Below are 24,250 nucleotides of genomic sequence, written 5' to 3'. Positions count from 1 at the left end.
TCCAATCAGTTATACCCCTGAACCAGTTAGAGGATTTAGGAGACATCTCCAGAAGCAAGAGATAGACCACAAAGAAGAGGTTATCAGATGTCCTAAAAGCTGTGCTTAGAAACATTTTGGAGAGAAATATCTCTATTTCTACAGATAAGCTATATAGGTCAGCCCAATGACAGGCAGCATGTCAATTCAGGCTGAGAAAATACAGCAGTCAAAATACATCAAAATAATTCTTTTTCAGTGTATTGACTGTAACATGTTAGAAAGGGCAGCAGCTGAAAAACCCTCTAGAGCTATAACAAAATATACAGTGCAATTCTCTGCATATTTACTCAAAAGTAGACCTCACTGTGTCCAAGGGGACTGACTTCTAGGTGGGTGTGCATAGGATTGCAGCATTAGAAGACATAGTTATGCCTGGTCCTAGTGGGGTTTGGTGGGATGGGAGACAGCAGCCAAGGAAGAGCAGTTTTATCCTTGAAATCATGGCAGCAAAACAGGCAGCATATATGGCAGTGTGACTATCTGACCGACACACCTTGACACCTCATTACCCGTCTTTTGCATGTGTGTACCTAGTAATGATGCCATTACAGTGCAAGGGTTGGTGTGTTGAGGTTGGGCATGAGTTCAAATCCCAACCCTGCCGTGACGTTTACTGGGTGGCATTGAGAAAGTCAGTAACTCTGTGAGTTGAGTTGCTGCAGAATTGTTAGAATTAAAATGTATTCTGGGTACAGAAGCACACTGTAAAATAATAATAATCCGCACATAGCATTAAACTCAAAATCTAACCATTCTTTTAGAGCCAAATATATAATGAATGTATTTACACATCCACTGTAACTCAGTGCAATTTATTCCCAATGAACCCTTTTACCTTACTAATCTAGGCTTCCCCTCCCAAAGGTACACATTAGCAATGGTAGACCTTGTACTATCTTTTTACATAGTAATAACTGAAATGGGTGAGATGGTTTTATTGGAATGAATGTGCAAGAAGTACATTTCATTGCCCTAATTTGTTTATGCATATCCTTGAACAAATATAGTTGGTTACAAAGAAACGGTTTTATTCTTGGGGCTTATATTTTTAGGATTAAACATTTACTTGATAACCTTTGGACTCAAAGCTGACTAAGTAAGCTTGCTACTCAACACTGAGGTGTGTAACATTTGCAAAATGGGTGCTTTTTTTTTTTTTTTGGCCTGGCATTTCAAGGACTGGTGTAGTCCTTTTGCTATCCATCAGAAGCACCTACCACTGTTACGAATTCTTTCTTCCAGGAGGTCAGCATGTCCTACAGGAAGTTTCCTGTTGAAGATCTCAGCTGACCGAAGGAACATGGCTTCTACAGCTGAACCCTTCAGCAAAGCAATCTGATCCTCGTGGTCCAGGGTCTGAAAACCTGGAATTAAAGTGTGTGACAACATCAAGCCAGTAGCCAGCATCTTTCTGCCAGCAAAGAATATTGTGCAGAGTGGTGGCACCTAAAGATGGTTGGCACGTCTGCAGATTTGGCACAAGACCAGCTGACTATCTAATTACAGGCAGTTGTGTTTGAAGAGTGTATTCTGTTTTATTTCTCAAGCCACCAGGCAAGAATCCATCCAAGTTTCTCACACGTGCACATGCATGTAATCTTATTTAAGATTGCAAGGATGATTACTTTCAACTTGATTAGCATATTATAAATTAAATTCTTGCTTCAGCTAAAGGAGAGCAGGTTGCATTATCCTCATTCAGGACTCAACTGAGTAGTTCTGAGCGCTTTCATTTGGCCACTGGCTTCCTTTCCCTCACTACCACCCTCACCCTCGGTTTTGTTTATATTACAAAAAGGAACTGGGGCTACAAAAAGGGATTTTAATATAACAATGAAAATATAAAGCAGCATGTAGATGAGAACAAACGTGCACATTACGATCAGTATATTTCTTTACTAATTATTTTGAAAGGAAGCATGATTGCCTTCAGCCAGCTGACATGGATCCCCAAAAGATACAGAGGTCTGTGAATGTGTCCTAGCTTATCTTTATATTTTTTCCAAGCCAGGCAGAGGTATCAAAATAAAACAGAAGCATGTCAGCAGCAGACATTGAGCTGGGCTACCTAAAGCCAACTCATGTAAACATGGGTGATAATCAGTGTTCTTCAACCATGGTCTTAGGTATACAGATGTTGTTGGACTACCACTCCTATCATTCCCAGTCAACGTATCCAAAGGTCAGTGATGATGGAAGTTGTAGTCCAACAACATCTGGGGACTCAAGGCTGAAGAACACCGTGGCAGATGAAAGAGTACCAATACCTATCCTGTCCACTTGTACTGAGAGATCGATATGGAACCAAGTTGTGGGAAATGGTGGCTTAACAATAGGAATCTAGCAAAGCTGGCTTTTGAGGTTTATGGGCACAAACAAGTTGAAGGATATCACAAAACTATTTGTCAACAAGGGAGAAACAAAAAATAGACTGTCCATTGCTGGGGCAAATACCTGTGTTCATGTACATTGCAAAGGAGTAGTGCAATGAATGTTGATGGTGAATTTATGGTAAAATGGAATTAATGTTGATAGGGCATTTGATCTTAAACTGCTCAAGTTTCTAAATTTTGAGGATAGTTTCCAGTTTTTGATTAAGTTTGGAGGTAGTTCCCTCCCCCCTTTTTCGGTGTGAATAAAGCAAGTACACCAACACAGACATACAGCAGTGAAGCTGTCTAACCAAAACACAGAGAGGAAGTGTTAGGCCAAATGTATTTAACATATTATACCTGGCAATCTTTTGGTGAATTCCACAAGGACCTGTACGTGACTGGTGGCCATTTCCGTTAAGATAAGGAAATTTTCTTCAGCGCTGAATTCCTCTTGCAACTGAGCATTAAAATGGAATTGTGTTGTTATTAATAATAATACTAGTAATCATATCAATAGTAATAGTCAACTTTATTTGTGATATGGTGCGTAAAAAGACTTTAGAATTGGGTGGCTCCTTTCAACTGAATGACTCAAGATAATATGGGTTATGAAAGTTTGAGAAAACCGATTATGCTGGACTGACAGCATTTAACAAGTGGTTTTTTTAAAGTTCTTTTTAAAGGAGCTGGAGGTCAAGTATTGCTGCGCAAGGTGAAGAAGAATAGCAGTCTTTCTTTCTGTGGGTGGAGTGTGGTGGCTCTTTCCACACCATACTACGTAGAGCAAATGCAGCTCCTGTAAACTCATGTACCAACTCAGGGCCACGTAGAGAAAGAAGCAAAAGAGGCTGAACGTGGTGGAGCCCGAAACACCCTTGAATCCAGAGGAGAAGTGAAAACCATGAAGGGGGAGCTAGGGAAAAGAGCAGATTAGGTTGACCTATTCCTTTCTCCTCCCTACTTGTCCTGTATTTGCTGTTCAATGGCAGCGGCCTCTGTATGCTGTCGTCACCATTAGGCTGCATTTGCTGAATGGCAGGTGAAAGGAAGCGGGGAAGTGAGAGATGAAGTGGCCCTTCTTTTCTTCTCCTACCTGCATGCATTTTTTTACCTGCATACAGAACTTCCACACTCGGCGCTCTGTATTTGGAAAGCAGGTTTGTGCCCAATATCTATTAATCCTTACTATTTTACAAGGGGAGACGATTTCTAGAATTGCTAGAATTTAAACTGGAAATGCTTCAAGCAATTATTGGATTCTGAAATCCTTACGTATCTATTGTATTAAATGGGATACTTACAAGCTTTTTAGACACTTCGGGAGGGATTCGCTGTTTATTATATGAATCCATGATATAGTGAAGAAGATTCTGCTGTTCTGGGGTTAGTTCTACTTTCTCCTATACTGGCAATAAGAAACCATAAGCATCAGTAGCTGGATAAGATTCCTTGCCTCATATTTTAACTGTACTGTACAGATTTGAGCCGTTTGGTGCCAAGAACAGAAGCAGCTATTCCTAAATTATATATGCATGTAATTGCATTCTTAAATTATATACGCATGTAAACCTGAATAATGATACAGATGCATTTTTCAGGGGATTCATACACTTGAGACGACAATTGTCTTTCCAAAGCCAGCACTAGATATTCTATTCAATGATATAGGGGGCGGGGATCCCATTATAGCCATAGTAAGACACCTTCCACCAATAAATGAATACTTCAGATGGACCGCACCTACTGCTACATCACTGTCATGGCCCTCGACTGAGAAGTATTAGAGACCAGTGTCTCCAGCAGCAGAAGTTCAGAGAAGGAGTCAGACCCACTTCCCATCCTTCTAAAGCAAGACCCCTCTACCTTGGACCCTGAATCCCTTGCACTAAAACTTCGAGAAGTACCACTGCCCACAAACTCTGAGAGGTTAAGCAGGAAGGCCCTGGAAAATGTTCCCCAATCAGGTAGGTCACTGAATTATACTCCTGAGAAGAAGCCAGCAACTGAAAAACTATATATGTTCCCTAAAGATACAGCACTAGAGCTTGCAGAAATATTCTCTTGGCCAGGCTATAAAACCCTGGTAGTTGCTGAGGTAGCCAACCTCTGACCAAAAAATTTATGAGAACTGTAGAACTGTAGACTGAAACTTCCCTGATCCAGCTAACCAGCTGACTCACTGTCCTCTTGCCTGAGCTGTCACCTCTCTGGGATGGCAGTCGTTTAGGACAATCACAAACCACAACATGAAACTGATGGAATATACTTAAAGAACACCTGATCATTAAGAAGGCTTTTGGGGCACAACTGCGCAAATTAAATGCAAGTAATGCACTTTACAAAGTATGAAAATAAGCCACAGCAGTACTTCTTGCAATGCTTCTCCAGTGTGATCTTTATGGCTGAACACAGAGACCAAACACCTTTAATGTCAAATAGCATATTTAACTATCTGCATGAATAATTAACAAACTCAGTGACTGATCTATAAAAAAAATCAGGAAGTTACTAATATGTAATTATTCTCATGCGATCTTCTATGCTTATTAGTTGTAGCCAACTACACAACAATGTGTTACAATAATTTTATTACCTTGTAGAGTTTGGTTGTAGATGGCATTTGCTTCAGGTCAGCTCCCTCAGTATCTTCACCAGTTGTCTGATCTACAGGCTGTGATATATTCTTCCTAAGCCGTTTCGACTTGCACTGTATTTCTGTTAACAAACCTGAAACGTTGTGCATAAAGAATATATACATCAGACATTTCAGAATGTGTATGAGCCACATTACACATAAACATCGGTCCACATGTGTTTAATATATTCTTTGAGCATTCATTCATTTTACTAGCTCAGGCTTGCATTACAACTACATACAACCTCTCCTTGATAGTGATAGTCTAGCTATCCATGCTCTGGTCACCTCTTAGACTACTGAGATGTGTTGTTCACGGGACTGCCCTTCAAGACAGTTAAGACATCGCAGCTAGTACAAAAGACATATGCAAGGCTTTTAAATGAAACAACTTGCTGGGAACATACCTCAGTGGTATTAATATAACTTCATTTGCTGTCAGTTTAATTCTGAGACCAATTCAAGCTGCAAATGCTGACCTTTTAAAGCCCTAAACAGCTTAGATTCCAAGTACTGAAAGGAATGCCTATCAATCTGCCTGGAAGCTACATGCATTTCTTCCCTGCTATTAGCAGTGAGGCAGGAGATGATCAGGCAAATGGTACTTTTGATTGTTCTAGCTTGTGGGATGCCTTTCCAGAGAGGCCTATCTGGTGACACCTGTAACTAGCCTTTTGATGACATGCAAACCCATTTTTATTCTCCCTGCCCTTTGTATCTCAGTCTACTGTTTCAATCAGTGTTTTGTTCTTTTGTTCTTACGTTGATTGTATTTTAGTTTTTTATTTTATGAGATTTTTTAAAAGGGTAATATTTAAAATTGCCTAAATAAATTAAAGCATTAAACTGTGTATGTATAGTGAACTGTCTTTCAACACTCCTAGGTACAGATTAAATATGAGGATGAGGAGCAATATCTGTAGGGGACCATTTTTGACTGGATTAAAAAAGGGGACTATGGTTTAAGTTCTACATTTGCGAAGGTACCTCAGAGACTGCCTGAACTCTAAGATTCCAGCTCAAGCGCTGAGATCATTTGCAGAAGTGTTCTTAGTTGTTCCCCAAGTTGGCGAGGCTCATTTGAAAACAACATGAAATCAAGCCTTTAGTGTAATTGGCCCATGTTCATACTCTACAAATTAGCAGGCGTCTTCTGCTTCAACTTTTAAAAGCCTTCTGAAAACTTTCCCATTCCATCTGGCTTTGCAGGAAATTAAGAATACATATTTTCATAATAGTTAGCTGATTTCTAATTTTAACTTTTTAATACGGTTTTTATTGTATTGTTTTTATGTACAATTGTGGTAAACTACTCTGATAGTTTATGAATAGCGGTATATGTGTGTGTATGTGGTGTTTAATTCTCTCTCTCTCTTTCGTATTAATAGAACACAAAAATGTTGTAGGCGTAGAAGGAGATAGTCTGTATTTCACGTATGGAACTAACACTGTTTACCAACCTTTCTTCTGGTTGGTCATTGTTTCAGCTGAAATAATCACTCCGTATCTGCTCTACTTACTTAAAAATATTGGCATTCAGATTCAAAGAATAAAACACACAGCCTCTCAAATTGCCACAGAAGATCTCCACAGTGTTTTGATCGGCTAAGGAGGTTGCAGATCAAGTGATGATGCCCAGAAACTCCCCCCCCCCTTCCCATTCATGGAAGATTCTGCTGGATGAAAGAGCCTTCCATAAAAATAACATTGGACACAACTCACTACTGTAGTGAAGCTGCATGAAAAGTATATTTTTACTAGCACAACAGTAAGTCATCCATGCATTATATACCCAGATGATCATGTGAGTCAAGGTTGGCTCTCCCCACAGAATGGACAAGGGAACATCCATAGACACAGTTAATATATGGCAATATGTTTTTTACTGTTCAGAAATAATAAATGGTATGAAAGGCTATGATTTCCCTAATATGGAATATTGCATCTTTGCTACATTGTGTTAATAAGATCTACCTTAACTTCAGATGACATCCTACCACTACACAGAAGCAGGCAAATATTAATCCAAAGGCAGAATCATCATAACAATTTAAATTAAAGTAGTTTTTTTAAAAACAGGGTCACCTTAGTTCCCTACTTTTGAGGCTAGAGAACAGGAAAATAGCCTCTTTCAGTGACTAGATATTGTTAAGGAAGATATCAATGAAAATACCTAATTCAGCGGTGAATGCTTTTAATATCCTGTATATTATAAAGTTATGCACCATAGAAAGCAAGCTTCCTCTATCACTGAAAGAAGAGGAAATTTAAAGGATTAAAATATCTTGAAGGAGCAAAATAGTATTTATGATAATGACGCAAGCACTAGATTTGACATTGAGTTTCATCGTTTCACTACTGGCTGTATGATGTGTGGAGTTTTTCACCATCTTTAACCGGTCCAAGCTGTTCCTGTATGTCTATCACATGCCTCTGGAATGGTTTAGATAAAACACTGGAATGTTTTAGAAGCAAGTTCTATCTCAAAACACATGCCAAACGCAAACACTGGAACCTCAGCACATTGTGTTTATGCGGCTTTGTTTGTTTGATGTGCATCTTTCTCCTTCCATATACTATAGTGACACATAGTAACGCATGGTGAACAAACTCTTATTTGTTATATTAAAATGTGTATGCTACCATATAGGTGCCATTTATGGCTGTTTAATAAAATATGCAAAACAGTGGACAAAAATCATATGTAAATAACAACAATAATAGCAGTTAAGAAAACACCTAAGACAGAAGCAAACCCATTTTACCCACCAAAAGCCCAACAGATTTTGTGTAGTGCCTAAAGGATAGCAATAAAGTTGTCAAGAGGATCTCATAAAAACCAGAGCCATAATTGGGCTACAGGAGCAAGGGGAGTCTCCCCCAGAGCCACCTTCCTAGCCTCCATAGGTGAGGTTACTAAGAGAAGGCCTTCTAAGACAATCTTGTATTTTCTGGAGAAACTGCAGCCCTCCAGATGGGAGTTGGAGTCCAACAATATATGGAGAGATGCAGGTTCCCCATTCATTCTGTAGTGTAAAAAGTGGATTTGAGAGATCGTTTTCAAATTCTGCTTCTTTGAAATAAGTATACAGCTTTGGATGAAAAACTGTATTTTACACACATAGAATGACATTATTATACATTGAGTTGTTTGTGATCCATGACTAATCAGGAGCACACAAGTAAAACCATAAACATTGCTAAGATTACCGTACTTCATCTCTCTCACTTTTTGCAATATAGCAAAACTGCACAGGGATAACTGCAGCACTGTAGTCTGAGTCAATGAAGCAAAGTCCAAGGTGATGTTAATTTCAAATAAAACATTTCACTTGAAGTCAATTGACAAATAGGAATTTAAAGATTAAACACTCTGGCAGACCTTGAATTAAATATATATCTACTACCACTCCTTATTTCAGGGTTGTTAGGCAAGCAGTTTGCAAAATGTCCTCATTGCTGTACTTCACAAGAAGATGCTTATGTTTAAGTTATGAGTTATATGAGCCTCGTCGTAACGAGGTACAGGTTTCCATTGCAGAGGATGATTCAGGTGGCAGCACCTATTGTTGGTCTTTGTTTCACACAAGACAATCTGAGAAAACGATCAGCTGCTTTAAAAGTTTCCATTTCCAGTATCCTTGGTCCGTATTGTTTACAATGGCCCATTTTTCCCAGTTTATTCTATTATTAGTCATCAGGACAATATGGTAGTCCTCCCTCCCAGCTCCATCTCTCTAAAACAGATAAAGCTGGTTCTGGATTCAGCACTGTGGGGTTTTATTTTTATGCAGCACCTACAAATTCACTAAGTGTTCCTATCACATTGGCAGCACTTTTGTTTGTGTGTTTTATGCATTGGGTGGAAATAGGGCATCTCTCAAGATCTATGTGGTTTGTTAAATTTGCAGAATGGAAGATTAATTATATTATAATTCTTGCATGAATTCCAAACGCTGACAGAGGCTGTTGTTTTCCACAAAGCCTAACAGTTAATATAGCATCTCATGATCAGATTGGAGGATAGAAGTATATTAAAAACTCAGAGTAGATTAATTTCCTGTAGGAACCTAAATTGGTTTGGCACTACAGTTGTGCCAAGATGATTGGAGCTATCAATAGAGAACACAAAATGCAGCCTTAATCCCATCCTTGGATTTTTACAAAAGGCAACATTGAGAAGTTTTAAGTGAAGTATAGCTATAGCTCTCATGCCACAGTTAAACTAATACAGTGGTACCTCGGGTTACATACGCTTCAGGTTACATACGCTTCAGGTTACAGACTCCCCTAACCCAGGAATAGTGCTTCAGGTTAAGAACTTTGCTTCAGGATGAGAACAGGTTAAGAACAGTTTCAGGTTAAGTACGGACCTCCGGAACGAATTAAGTACTTAAACCAAGATACCACTGTATGGAGGGTCTAAAGGACCAAACTACATATAATGTGGGAGATCTGCAACTGCACATCCAACTTCTTTCTCCTTTGCTGAGTTACAGTTAGAGGACAACTTATCTCCATACTCCTCCTCCTCCTCCCATCTACTCCACCAAGGAGCAAACAGCACTTGGGGGGTAGCACCTATTTAGATCATGAAAATGCTTAAATGTCAGCATTTCTATATTGCAGAAACTTAACAAAGGCCAAAGCATTTATTAGAGCAGGGGCTGCCAACATTTTTGGACCAACTGGCACAATCACAATTTTCAGAAAGTGCAATGGGCAGCCATCACAGAATGGCTGCTCTAGGAATGTGGCAGAATACAAAATGACTGCCGCATCTAGAAGAAAAGAAAAGCCAGGAGCGCAAGATGGTGCAGCCATGCCCCACCCAATCAGAAAAAAACCCACCTACATCAGCCACCACCATGCTCACTCACAAAGAAACTCTTTGAACACCACTTCTGTTGAGAACAGATGGGAGGCTAGGTGTCCAATCTTGGCATTCAATAAAATGTTAGCATGTTGAACTGGGCACGAAAGGAAAGGCTCAGGGAGTGCAAATAGGAACTGATCAGGAAAACAGTCTCTTGTGCATTGTTGAGTTTTGAAGAGATATTTATTGAGACCTGAGGATCCCTTTACTAGAGGCTTCCAGCGAGATTATCAAATTAGCCAGTCCTTAACCAACACTGAGGTCCAGCATCGAGAGCCTTCTGGCGGTTCCCTCACTTCAAGAAGCAAAGTTACAGGGAACTAAGCAGACGGCCTTCTCGGTAGTGGCTCCCACCCTGTGGAATGCCCTCTCATCAGATGTCAAAGGAATAAACAACTATCTGACGTTTAGAAGACATCTGAAGGCAGCCCTGTTTAGGGAAGTTTTTTAATGGCTGATGTTTTAATGTATTTTTAATCTCCTGTTGGAAGACGCCCAGAGTGGCTGGGGAAACCCAGCCAGATGGGCTGGGTATAAGTAATATATGATGGTGGTAGTGGTGGTGTAGATGTAAGTCCCAAAAACAGTCCTTAGGAAAATAAAGACCAGGGTGCCCCTTTTGCTCCAAAAGCAGTTGACTGCAACAAAACATGTCTCTCTCGTATCAGTCTCTACAGCCACAGCAGGTGCTGCAACCTTCCAACAGAGTTTACCGCTGAAGGCACACTCCTCCATTGTCCTCTGAGACAGACAGATGCCAAGAAGTTGACTACAGTTCAAAGTATTTCAGCCAATCCTGCTATTTCCTATTATACTATCCATTTTCCTTACATGCAGCTGTCAGTACCTATGTCCCTTTTCAGGCCTCATGATGTGCTATGCTCACTTAAGGAAGCTTCTGTGATATGCTCCTCAATAAATGCTGGCTTCTGTCACTGTTTTCTATATTATTTAGATATTGCTACCATATTACTCAGTTTTACTTCTCATATATGCAGTCCCCTTTGAAGAGAGACTGTAGCTCACCAGTAGAGTACCTGGCGTCTGCAGATAGGGAAGTCTGAAATCCTGGAGAACTGCTGTCATCCAGGGTCAGCAGTGCTGAGTTAAATGGGCCAATGATCTGACTTGGGCTTATGTTCAACTGTCCCATTTTTAGAAAAGACTGACTGGAATTGTTCACTTCACTAAATAAATCACATAGATTTGGCTTTCCTAGTTTGCCTAATTGTTTTTATTGCACTCTTTGAGGTCCCTGAGAGAGCACCTTCAACTCTATGCAACCATAACCTGAAGACTATCTTGGGTTTTACTACCCTTTCTGCAGCTCCTACAAAATGGGAATGCAAACTACACAGGGCGAGGCCCAAGCTTACTCACACTCAGAGGAGACACAATTGAATCAATGGACATTGATTATGCAATGCAAATATATTTATACATACACTCCGCCAGCATTCCTACTTCCTTGCACTTCTGAAGACGGCACTTCTGACACTTTCTCCTCATATACATGTCCATCTCACAGTTCCCTCCATTTTTGCACTTGTATATAGCATTTTTGGTGATACTTCTTCTGAAGAAGCCTAGGGAAAGAACGATACATGCAAAATAAGATCTCAATATGAAACTAGTTTCTGTTTTAAAAGAATGAATTTATTAGGATCAATTCTTCAGTAACGCAAATACCTTTTAACCCAGTAGAACATATGTTCTGCTTTCATGGATATTTATTTCTGTCCCTTATGATAAAGAGACGTAGCTGATCTTATATTCCCATTATCCAAGTACCTGGAGGCCTGGATCATGATGTGTGTGCAACAGAAATATATGTAAAAGCCTAGAAATCTGGAATGTGTTTATAAAAGGGATCAGTAAGTTCAGTGCTCTTTCTCCCAAGTAGGCAATTTGGTGCCTACTATTATTGGAAGTGCATTGTCTTCTGTGTGCACAAAAGGATTTCAGTTTCCTCTCCATCCTTTTCACACACACACACCATGTGTCCCAATGGTTGGGGGACTTTCCAGAGCAGTTGGGTGGGGGGACAAGGGGAAGTCCTGTTGCATAAGAAGTCAACTCACACAACACTGGATATCACTCCTTTGTAAAACAGAAATATACCACCTCTAAAGTATATCTAGTTTATAATTCCCAGCTTAGACATGCCTCTCAGTAACCAGCCACTATTTTTATTGCAGAATAATAAAACTGCTTCTTTTATTTAAAAAGAAACAAAACAAAAGCCTTGCACTTCACTGTCCATTTGACGTTGCATCTAAAATGTCTTGTGTACAGTCTCCATTGAAATATATTTGACTGACACTGACCACTTTTGAAATGCAAATTATGTGGTGCTTTCACTCAGAGCCACATAGTTGCTGTTTCATAATTCCCTAGAGTTTAGTACATTTCCATACGGAGATTAAGGAAGGGAAAGGTTAGATTTAAAGCTGAGTTCTTCAGTGCCTGTTGAAAACATTTTACTACTTTTAAAATAAATCATAATCTGCTTTTTTATCTTAAACAGATTTTTAAAATCCATATTTTATCAAAAATTCATCATCAATGCAAAAATGGTACCTGCAGACATTATTATTAGCAGCAAACAGGTTGATTTTATTAAGAGTTGATTGGATAAAGAGGTATCTTACATTCTATTGAGGTGAGAAATAAAATACAAAGCCCATAGAATATCTGTCTTACTGAAAACATTTGGTGGTGCAGGTGCAATTAGCATTTATACACCAATTTATTTCAGATATGTAATGGTATCCCACTAGAAGTTTATAAGGTATCCCACTGAAAAAAGTCCTGCTAACCACTATACTTTATCATCTGATTTATTAAGCAAGGCTCCCCTAAATCTCCTAGGAACCACGGGCATATTTGTCTCTCAGTTAGGAATACTGTGTCACATGCAATTCCATTTGTAATAGATTACTAAGAGCTACCTCAAGCAGTGATGCTCTGCGCACACATAGATCTCTGTGAACAAAGGAATGGGCAGGCCAGTCCACTCACTTCACTGACATTATTGGGGCGGCCATTCCAGGGAAGCAACTCCACCAACATTGGCAAGGGAATGCATTAGAAAACCAAGTGATTACAAGATCAAAATGTCTGCACTGAGGAAAGGGAAGCTTTCAGCCAGCCTAACTTGCCATGGGGTGCATTCACTTCAATGTGCAGTCAGTCCTTGCCTCACTTGCTAATCCTTTGCTAAATAACAAACAGCTCCACCACATAGTCCCTGCTTTCATTCACAAACTCTTCTTCTGATCAATAAAAACAAACAGAGCTTCCTGTTTAATTAAACTACTTCTGGCCAATTACATGGTCACACAAAAATAACCTATATTGTTCTACTTGCAATAATTTTGTTCATCCCACCTTTGCATCCTTCACAAGTCAGGGCATTATAATGGTAACCAGAGGCCTTGTCACCACAGACCACGCACAACTCCTCTCCTTTCGTTCTCCCCCCTGAAGGACCCATTCGAGTCTTCTTGGCTACAGGCATTCCCTCGAGGTCTGGCTCCTTTAGGGGAAAGTTATCAGAGGGTAGTTTTCTGAACTCATACATTACAGGTGAATACCATTCTTCAGGCTGTTGGGGATAGAAGCCAAAGCTGGAGTAATAAGGTGGCGAAGAAACGGGAGGCTGCACTGGAGAAAAGTGAACAGCGCTGTACTGTGAATAGGGTGACACATCAGAATCTTGCACTGGGGAAGTCATTGCCTCGGGAAGTAAACCTAGAAAACAACACAAAAGAACATTTTCTTTTATAAGGAACTTACTTCAAAAGCTCTATTCCCTAAAAGAAACCCATAAATTTCATTATGCTCATTATAATTTATTTTTATTCTTTTGCTGCTTCCTCCTCAACCTGTACAGTGGTACCTTGGGTTACAGATGCTTCAGGTTACAGACCCCGCTAACCCAGAAATAGTGCTTCAGGTTAAGAACTTTGCTTCAGGATGAGAACAGAAATCGTGCTCTGGCGGCGCGGTGGCAGCGGGAGGCCCCATTAGCTAAAGTGGTGCTTCAGGTTAAGAACAGTTTCAGGTTAAGTACGGACCTCTGGAACGAATTAAGTACTTAACCTGAGGTACCACTGTATTTAATTTCAGTCAATGTGAATGAGATAAACAGCTTCCATGAATGGGTCAATGGCTGTGTACACACCACACATTTAAAGCACATCCCTCCCCCAAAGGAATCCTGGGAACTGTAGCCTGTTAAGGGTGTAGTTATGTAGGAGGAAACTACAATTCCCATTATTCTTTGCAGAGGAATGTGCTTTAAACGTATGGTGTCTCAGTGTATCTTTAAGCAATCCATTTCCTGTACTTCCTGGATGTCTCTCAATTAGCCAAGTTGTAAGCTATAATAAAGGTTTCTGTTCTGTTAAGACTTTGACTTATCCACCTGATTCTTAAGATAGGCTGGATCTACACTGATCTGTAAAAACATTACTAAAGCCTATTAAAGACATTAGATAGTTCTCAGTACAATTTCCTATTGTCAACAGATTGCTGCTCTGCAGCGCTCTCTGGTGTCACATTTTTATAATGAATTTTTAACGTTATAACCGACCAGTGTAGACTCACTAGGAGCTAAAGCTACACCATTCTGACATATAAACAAAAATATTATACTTTCAGTACTTTCACATAAACTAACGTTTATGAAATCTGCTGATCTGAGTTGATCAAATGTGGGTTGGCATGCAAATAATTTTTTGAACCACTTATTCACAAGCAGTTCAAAATCAATATACATTTTTCAGAAGGATTATCATGTGTCTTGGTCCTAAGACTCAAAACCTAAGAGGCAATTAAAATAAAATTCTATGGTTGCTTAGTCTGAAGGTAATACATGAGCAGAGATGGAATCACCCAAGAAATAGGAGATCAGAAGATTATAGTTAATTACCTTTAGAAGTGTAATGTTACATTTCAGTCCTAAACATTTGTGACACTCTATTCGTCTGAAATTCTGGAATGACATTGGGCATTTTAATCTGTTCTGTTAATAGATATTTTAGCACCCATGCATATCGAATATCACTATTGGTATTCAGGCAACCCTTTTGGTTTAATCATCACTTTATTCTTCTAAGCAATTCTGTTAGGTTTTTCTTCTGTTTCATACCCAATAACCAGAATGTGGATTATATTGCATCAGCTTTCTTTATTATAATGCAAGTGTTTCCTTGTTTTATGATATTCCTTTCACACTGCAGTACTGGTTGTGTTATGGAACTGTGGCTTTCTGACTGATATACTGGCATGTTGCATTAAATTTCATTCACAACAGCAGGCATGCTGTGATACAACAACTAAGTTCACTGGGCAATGTTGTATCTTCCCCACCCTTTCCGCTCATGCATGCTTCTGTTCCTCCATGATTCCCCCATGAAAATGGCAGGAAAGATATGTAGGCCACTATATACCATTACAAATTTTGTCATTTTATTCTCATGATTTTCTGGGTTAATGGGGCTGTAAACAGATTTTTTCTGCAAGCAACTGACAAGGAAACGAACACTTCCACTAGATTTCCAGTACATAGTGGCTTGTTCAAATATAGTGCAGAAATCAACAGAATAAAATGCAATGTGAATGCAGCCAGAACTGGAAGGTACCTCAGATCACTTAGACCAACCCATGCTTACAGAAGTGCATAGACACACAAAGATACAATTCTTTATAAAACACCCAGTAACAGTATCCTCAGCGCAACTTACAAAAAGAGTAAAAACAAAGTAAAAATGCATACAGTTTAATCTTTAATTTTATTGCTCTGAAAGCCACCTTGGGGTCCTTCTAGAATAACTAAGTGGGATATAAATATTTTAAAATAAATACAAATTACGGAGCGGAAAATTGTCAGGAAATAAATACATTCCACTTACACATCCTCTGTACACACAAGCAAAAAAAAAAAAAAAAAAGGTTCTATGCTAGGGGCAGGCAAAGGCAGAGCATGGTTTACAAATGATCCACAGGCCAAAATCTAGCTAGCAAATGCTGCTAGTTCCTGGTATTAATTAAAGGAATGCTGAACTCATCCTACAACAGACTTCTTGCATTCTTAAGCAAGGATGCATATTCATAATAATTTAACACAGATTAGTTTCACCTAGTTGTACTTTTGCTTTATAAGTGTACCACACAGAGAACTGCTAGCATATATAAAATCATTCATGGCAGTCTATCAAAAGAACAGAGCAAAAGAAACCAAAATAACCCATATGAGGAAATAAAATGCAGGGCGAGGAAAGTACGTAACAAACTAAAGCAAAATGGGCTGTGCAAGTGAGTTAGTTTCGTTACATGACATAAAGATATCAGCTTCCTGAAAGCAACAGTGTAGGGAAACTTAGTTATATGGAGTCAAGACTCTTGGTCTATCCACCTCAGTCTTATCTACAATGACTGACAGCTGCTCTCTAGGAAATCTAACAAGTGCCCGCCCCCCATTCCTACCTGGAGATGCCAGTGATTGAACCTGATATATTTCTAAGCAAAGCAGATGCTGTAGAATTTCTAAAATGTTGGGTGCTTCAGGTAACAAAGGTCAGTTTCTAGATACTGATTTATGTATAGGAAAACGATGTTATCTAGTACAGTATTTAGAACCACAAACTACAAGTCAGCTGGAAAAGTATCCTACCTTGAGGGGCTGTTAATATGACCATTTAAAAGACAAATCTAGTTCCTTCATCCAGTATGGCTCTCTCCCGCTTCCTTAACTTCCCAATACTTTACTCACAAGTGAAAATAAAAACTTCCTTTAAGACCAGCCAAGGAAACACTAGGCCAGAGGTTATACAGTTTACTGATTAACTTTATTATGAGGAGCCAGCTTGAAAAAGTCTGAGAAAATTGCTATATAACATTTCCAGCATAATTTGTTAGTATCTGGAAAAGTTGATCTCAGAACATCAAAAAGAGTGTGGATAATCCCATTAACTTGTACAACCATTCAGATTCACTTATTGGATTTTTAAAAAAATTATGATATGTTGCATTACTTTACTGGAACAGCAGTCAGGTATTGTATAATTCACAATGGCAAGCCTTTGTCAGCTCTTTATCCCTATTACTGAGGCCAGGGCAGCTGAAACTGCCACTGACAGCACGGGGGGAGGAGGGCAATGCCATCAGCTCCCCTCCCCTACACACACACACACACACACACACACACACACACACTGCATGCCTGTAAGGATTCTGCCAAAAATAACTAACGGACATATAACTAATGTTCTAGTCCTTTATTTAGTGTAGAGGGAATGTTGGGGGATTGCTTCCAGATAGGGATTGCTGTTTATCTCATCGTCAGTTCCAAAACACCCAGAATCAAAGAAGAAATCAGGTATAGGGTGAGGAATTTGCCCCTTTTTTCTAGGGTGGAAGATCTACAGCTGACAGCACATCCCTGTGGAGACTGGAAATAATGTTTCATTCAAACATGTTTGTAAGCCATGTTAAAGACCTAAAAATGGGGGGAAAGGAAGGAAATACGTATCTCAGACAGATAATGTTTTAAGCACATTTCAAATTGCAGGTCAAATAATATGGAATGGTACTTTTCTCCCCTGCAGAAAGATTGTTGAGCCAGAGTATGAGCACTGGCATGTTAGGAGATCATGTCTAGGTAACCTGCTGGTCCTGGCTACTTTGGAACTGGTGGAAATTCACCCCTTTTCTAACAAGTCATTTAATTTTCAACATTTAACTGAAATTTAATTGTTGGTTTTTTATGCCTTTGATCTTGCTGTCACTTTTGAGCCTGTTTATTATCTCTGCTATATAAAAAAGCAAAAGCCAGATGTTGAATTTTCTGCCAGAAGCAGCTTGATAACAAGCAGTTAGCTAACCCGCCTTATGATCTTCTTCTTGTTTAATCATTTTTGACCTTTGAGAAATTGCATTTCTTTCTCTCTCAACACAACGAACAAAAGGACTCAATCTTTCTCACCCCTCTCTGTAGAGCCAAGAATATTGTAGATTTTCAGGGGCTCTCCAAGTGTCAGCACACTGTTCACACTGGTGGGAAGCAATATTACTTGCTAAATAGAAAACTTGCTAAACCTACAGTTCTGCTTCATTTCAGAGAAGACAGACAAGCATTGGTCTCAGTTTGTATCGCATGTAAAGCCAGTCATTCGTAGAATGTGACCATGGAGAGGCAATGCTTATCATGTCCTTGCTCAGGCCAGCCCAATATGTATGGCAGGCTTCCCCAAACTCGGCTCTCCAGCTGTTTTGGGACTACAACTCCCATTATCCCTAGCTAACAGGACCAGTGGTCAGGGATTATGGGGATTGTAGTCCCAAAGCAGGTGGTGGGCCAAATTTGGGGAAGCCTGATGTATGGAGTATAAAATTCTACTTGGCACACACCCCCCATTACAAATATAGTAATAAAATTACAGAGCTTTCAGTTTCCTGCCTTTTAATGGCACCCAAGCTTTGTTACTTGAAGCAGGTGGATTACTGTACTCTATCTGAGGCAGCTGTCTTACACTATCATCATTATCATCATCATCACCATCATCATTAAAGCGCTTTACTCATAGAAATGTTTCAAAGCCACTTTCACACACAATAGAAGTACAAAGGATCTGCAGGAAGTGGTGATGGTGAAGGAAACATTAAGTGTCTTAGGAGGCAGTGGGAGAAGAGCCTAAAATAATTTTACATTATAAAGTTAGTAGTACTGTTACATTTTGTTGCTCCTTTAAAAATTAAAAAGCCTTCTGTAATATTTGTGCCAGGGAGCAACAAAGCTTCTGAAAGTAAAAACAAAACAGCAAAAGAATGCACAAATTTAGCAATATGTATTCTGATAAAATCCAGCAGCTGCTCATTAAAATCCCAGGTTTGCCACAGGGTTTGTAGCGGAACACACTCAAATTGCATATGGCTCTTAAATATAATGATGGGGAGGGAGGCATTGCAAGACCTTCACATGAACACAAAAATATAACAACACACACAAGTTATGATCAAGGTGGTGGAAAAAATCCAAAGCATTTAATGAAAACATATTTGATCATTGTCTTTCTCCTGTAGTGATGCAATGGAAATCTTGTAGCACCTTAATGACTAACACATTTAGTGTGGCACAAGTGTTTGTCACCTACAGTCCACTTGTCAAATGCATCCTGCTATAAGACATACAGTAATCATTGTTGCTGCAACAAATTAAACAGTTGCCCCTCTGGAAGTCTTATACAGTACTTATGAGTATAGGACTTTCTCTTTTGCTTTCAATTGTTAGATTTGCTTTATTGGCAACAACAGCAACAGATATATCATAGCTGACCATCCAGTTCAGAACTGTGCATACTGAGCCTCTTCGGTGTTTGACAGGAGTGTTCCCTAGCCCTACCTTGAGATGCTGGGGAATGAACCTAGGAGCTTTTGCATGGAGATTATGCACTCTGTGGGTGATTTGCCATTATATTCTGATTTCATTATGCCATTTATAATTTTTTCACAGTTGTGTTACAAATCATAACACAAAAATGTATTGTAAAAGATTAGCAAAACTGAGTACTTAGAACAAATAAATTACATGTAGCTCATAGGAGTTTATCAGAAAATGTCAGCATTACTCCATTCTATGGACTGAATTAGCATATTGCTTGTAATATATTTTTTTATTTACCAAATAAATGAGGAGCTTCGGAAAGAGAAAATCCATCTGCTGAAGGTAGGTGAGGATGCCCAATTAGGTTCATCTCTGATGCCATAGACGCTTTAATAGGCTGAGTTGCAGCAAATTAAGCTGAGTGTTGAAGGAAACCTTAAAAACATAAAGAAAAACAAAATGCTACATCTGCTTGCAACATCGGTCATTCTAAAGGGCCTGTCCAAATTTTCGGAAACATTCCATGTGGAGCATCTCCACAGATGCATTGTATGGAGGGAGTAATGTGTGATTATTTCCATGTGGAGAGGCCTGTTTCGCAATTGTTATTCATGTGAGCGGAGCAGCCTTTTTTTTGAGCTGGCACACCAAGAAAGGCCACTATCAACTTGAAATGGTCACACATTCCCATGATGCATCTGAACTATTTTTACATATGTAAATCCATGGACAAGAGAGAGAGAGAGAGAGAGAGAGAGAAAGCATACTATGGGGCAGTATTCTAACCTAATAGTTGCTGTAGTACATGAACCAGATCTGGATTGTATATTTTCCCTTGCTCTGTTGTATGTTTCACAATATAATTATCGTGATAATTGTCAACATGTTGGGAATTCCAGCTGTTAATCGTAATCAGTGAGTTGTTTATGCTAGATAGGAGAAAAAGTAGAATGAGTCACTCGCTAGGATTGGAGGGGAGGTGCTCTTAATGAAACATCAGGCTCCCTAATTAAAATACAGTTGAGGTTATCCATGCATGGATAAAATAAACAATTTATTTTAAAACATCAAATGTGTTTGTTGAATGTCACATGTACTACATACCAATGGGACCTCTTATGGCTGGAAAACAAACTGTCAGATTAAATTTATGAGAAGCACCATCATACAATTGCCTTAGATGTCCCAGCACAACAAACTAGCTTCCTGTCCAACACCTATGAAAATACGCTAGGATTCTACCCTGTGGAGTTATGTACTGGAATATGAGAGAAATATTCTATTTTCCTACAGAAGGAGTAGGTCATGGCATGTTCTCACAGAAGAGAACAGGAACAACCATTTTATGATGAGCAGCTGATTTTGGGCATCGTTAAAGGGCTGCAAATTGTTATTTAATATATTATTATATTGTTACTGTCTGGCACGGGGGGGGGGGGGGCTTTTGAGATGTTTGCCAGGCCTTGGGTACTATGTACTACAATTTGGGGCACCATTACCTGCTCCACCTGAGGCAACAAAATATATTGGCCCAAACCCTGAAGAGAGGATAAGTTCTCTGTATGTATCAATAATGTTAACCAGAGGATAAAGCTGTAAAGAAGAGATTGGGTCTCTCAGACTATTTCTACGCACAATTACACCTGTCCTTTTGCTGAATGTCAACTACTGTATATGTCAAGGTGCAAGTGGACTGGAGCTATCCAGCTAGCAGACCAGGGTGATTGCTGCTGGGATCAGTGATGGCCTAGAGATTTCTGTGTCTGAAATATTATGAATATTCAGAGGAAGTAAAAGGGTGGAATTAATTTAAACATAAACTTAAAGCTTCTTATTAAAGAAAAAACAAAAGACAAAATAATTAGAATTCAATTAAGTCATTCAGTCCCCAATTCTATTAAAAGTATAATTTTCATTGGAGTCACTGATGTTTAGTAATTTATATTTTATTGAAGGATTATAGCAATGAGAACTCAATCCAGCTTTGCCGGTAACTGTAATGCTTGCTGAAATTCTTAATTAGCCAGTCACCTTAATGCTTATTTTGTATTGTTTTAAAGGTGTTTTATGTTTTATCATTGTATACTTCCCTGATGTTTTATGATACAACAGTATATAAATGCTTTTATAAATAAATAAATAAATAGAAACAGAATTTAATCGGGTGTGCATAGCGTATAGTACATGTCAGTAACATCAGATTCTTGGCTGGGAAATTTAGATTCCACAGTAATATTAATAATACATTATTCCACCATAGTTTTTAGGAAAAAATGGTACTTTGGTAAATCAGTACATTTTACTGACTGTTATAAAAGAGATAGGAAGCATGCACCTACATGCTTGTTATCTTTAACTGTAATTGAAAAAGTAATTATGATAAGCCAGTCAGAAAGTTTGGTATTTGTAAACTTTTAATTTCCATTGTAATACTTATTTAATCAACATTTCTACATGCTTTATTCTGACAATGGGAAAATAACAGTTGATCGCTACAACTGACATGGGCTGAAATGATAAAAGTGAGGTTCCAGGAAATGCTATGCTCACTCACCAGTGATTTCTTTTTCCTCACCTTGCTACATTCAATCCCACCAAAGTACTAACTTCTGAAGAGACTGCTTATTATGAGAAACTATAGAAATTATAGAAATTAACAGCACAATCCTAAAAATGTTTAGTCAGAAGCGCTATTAAATTCAATGGCGCCTACTCCCTGGTAGGTGGGCTTAGGACTGCAGCCTAAGCTTCTTGATTATTTGTTTTTTGAGCTCTTTATGAAGCACACAAATTCCCGCACTTGTTAAAAAAAATATGATATGATTATTAAATTTATTTATTTAATTATAAAATTTCATGCTCAGTTTTAAATAGAAAATAATCCCCAAACTGTGTTCAGTACCAATAAAACACAACAAAATTTACACACTTTTATAACAGTGTTTTCAAATGTTCCAAGCCAACTTGAATCCAACTTGGGAGAAAGGCAAGATATAAATAAAATAATAAATAATAGTAACAAAAACAAACTATCGATGAAAATCAATAAAGCAATAAAAACAGAGAAGAGTGACAAACAGTTGTATGTAACATATCAAAGAAATGATGCACTTATCACAGTATTATCCCCAAAACATTATCCACTAAAATTAACAACTAAAAGTAGTAGCTTACACTTGGTGTCTTCCTGAACTCTAGCAGTAAAGAGACACAGTGCACTCAGTAGTTCTGCATTCAGCTCAGAATCCTAATGATTTTCAAAGCAAGAACATTTTTGTGTTGCTTTTCTCACTTTTGCAGAAGGCTTCAACGATAACAGGCTGACTTTAGGTTTAGTCCTCTTTTCATTGGCTCAGCGCTGTCTTGGACAACGATTACTCATTAACAGTTCTTTCTTTGCTGAACTATCTAAACAGACTTGAAGTACTGGAACTTTATAAAAACTAGAGGGAGCAAATCCTGTGTAGGATATACGTCTTCTGGGATAGCAATTAAAAACCATATTGCTACGTTTCAACTTGCATGAGACAATTATTGTATGGATCCATTACAAAGTGGAGTTGCAGATGCTGAAAGAAAGCAGAGACCTTTCAGATTTCACAGCTGCAGTCAGGAGTACCAGCTTGGCCCTACGACCGTGGGTGCCTGGGCAGCATGCATGGCACTGGCAATGAAATTTGTGGGTGCCCAGCCCCTTCAGAGGAATTTTGTGGGTGCTCAGGCACCTAGGCACCCAGGACCCCAGGGAACTGGCACCTATGACTTCAGTGATGCATTTTTAACACTATAGTCTTAACCTTCTGAAAACGTAAATAAAATCATCACAATATTGCTGAAAACAGAGACTGAACAGAGGTCAAATTACAACTGAAGATGATAATTGTCACTTATATTTATATTTGTCTAACCAATATCCCCCACCCCCAAAGTGACAAATTGTGACTCTTGTCTTGGAAATCTCGCTTTCAAGTCTCACATCTGAGAGATAGGCAGTCAAAGACTACAGAATTAGGTTGCAATTCTAACCCCACTTCCTTGGGAGTAATAACCACGGAATTCAGTGGGAATTTCTTCTGAGTAAACTTGCCTAGGGGTGTGCAGCTTTGTAACCACCCTGTAGGCCTGAGGCCTCCTGGCCTACCTGAATGCTTAAGCCTAGCAGCGAGGCTTGGGCCTCTTCCTCCGCCCAAGTGTTTTGTAGGTGGGAATTACCACTTCTTTGTCATGTCCTACTCAATCCACGTTGTGTACCATCTTGATTCTTCAGCGGGTCAGCGGACTGCGTCGCGTGAGACTTCCATGGGTCACTTTTTGAGTCGCACGACAGTCCTGTAGAAACCGCTCTCCGAATGACAGACAAAATGTCTTAAAATGCCAATAGGAAATGAGAATTTCTCCAGTTCAAGCCTATTTACACATGGGGCATTTACTGAGGAGCTTGGCTTTGCTTATTCACTTGTTTACAGGCAGCTGCACAATCTAATACAGTACACAAAATATTCTTCTCCTGTTCAGCTTCTGCTGTCTTGTTTTGTTCATACCTCAGAAACTGAACTTTTCCATTTAAGGGAACAAGTGTGCACTTTCTCCAGGTGTAAAGCAATCCATTTCCTGGCTAATCTGGTCAGATTATAGCCTGTCTAGGGCCATTTTTCCAGACTGTGTCGAAACATTTCCTTCTCTATGGTTTGTCTGTCCTTTCTAGGAACTAATTGCATAACTTTAACCCTTCTTTTGCCCAAAGGCTCTGCCTTTATATCTCTTTTGCTCTTCTCTCCCTAAAAGGGAGCAGGGAGGGACTATTTAACCCTTTCCCCTCACAATAGCCCCAGTGTAAATAAGTAATTCTGATAAAGGGGATACTTTGCTGTTTACCTACGATCACATTACATGGTGGCCATGCAGTTAAAATTTCTTTTAAAAGGACCTTTCGG

General features: G+C 39.1%; 1 protein-coding gene across 8 annotated transcripts in view; it reads right to left on the bottom strand.

The window, feature by feature from the left end:
- NR1H4 (nuclear receptor subfamily 1 group H member 4) overlaps positions 1–24,014 on the bottom strand; it is a 32,835-nt gene extending 8,821 nt beyond the window's left edge. Inside the window, exons 1-9 of one of the 8 annotated variants that reach the window (XM_083400560.1) lie at positions 23,458–24,014; positions 22,491–22,885; positions 19,614–19,751; positions 13,319–13,681; positions 11,374–11,514; positions 5,011–5,144; positions 3,719–3,817; positions 2,775–2,874; positions 1,260–1,406 (exon numbers count right to left, since the gene is read on the bottom strand). In XM_083400560.1, the coding sequence (XP_083256686.1) occupies positions 1,260–1,406; positions 2,775–2,874; positions 3,719–3,817; positions 5,011–5,144; positions 11,374–11,514; positions 13,319–13,681; positions 19,614–19,698 (1,069 nt within the window). In that variant the 5' untranslated portion in view covers positions 19,699–19,751; positions 22,491–22,885; positions 23,458–24,014. Of the gene's footprint in view, positions 1–1,259; positions 1,407–2,774; positions 2,875–3,718; positions 3,818–5,010; positions 5,145–11,373; positions 11,515–13,318; positions 13,682–15,304; positions 15,352–16,607; positions 16,703–19,613; positions 19,752–20,102; positions 20,246–22,490; positions 22,886–23,457 lie in introns of those variants that run through there. The other 7 variants (XM_083400563.1, XM_083400561.1, XM_083400564.1 and 4 more) reach the window with 7 other exon arrangements.
- Between the last annotated feature and the right edge of the window lie 236 nt (positions 24,015–24,250).

This window comes from Podarcis tiliguerta, assembly GCF_965153285.1.
Source record: "Podarcis tiliguerta genome assembly, chromosome: 10".
NCBI classification, from domain to species: Eukaryota; Metazoa; Chordata; class Lepidosauria; order Squamata; family Lacertidae; genus Podarcis; species Podarcis tiliguerta.
This window is presented reverse-complemented; position numbering and strand designations above follow the sequence as displayed.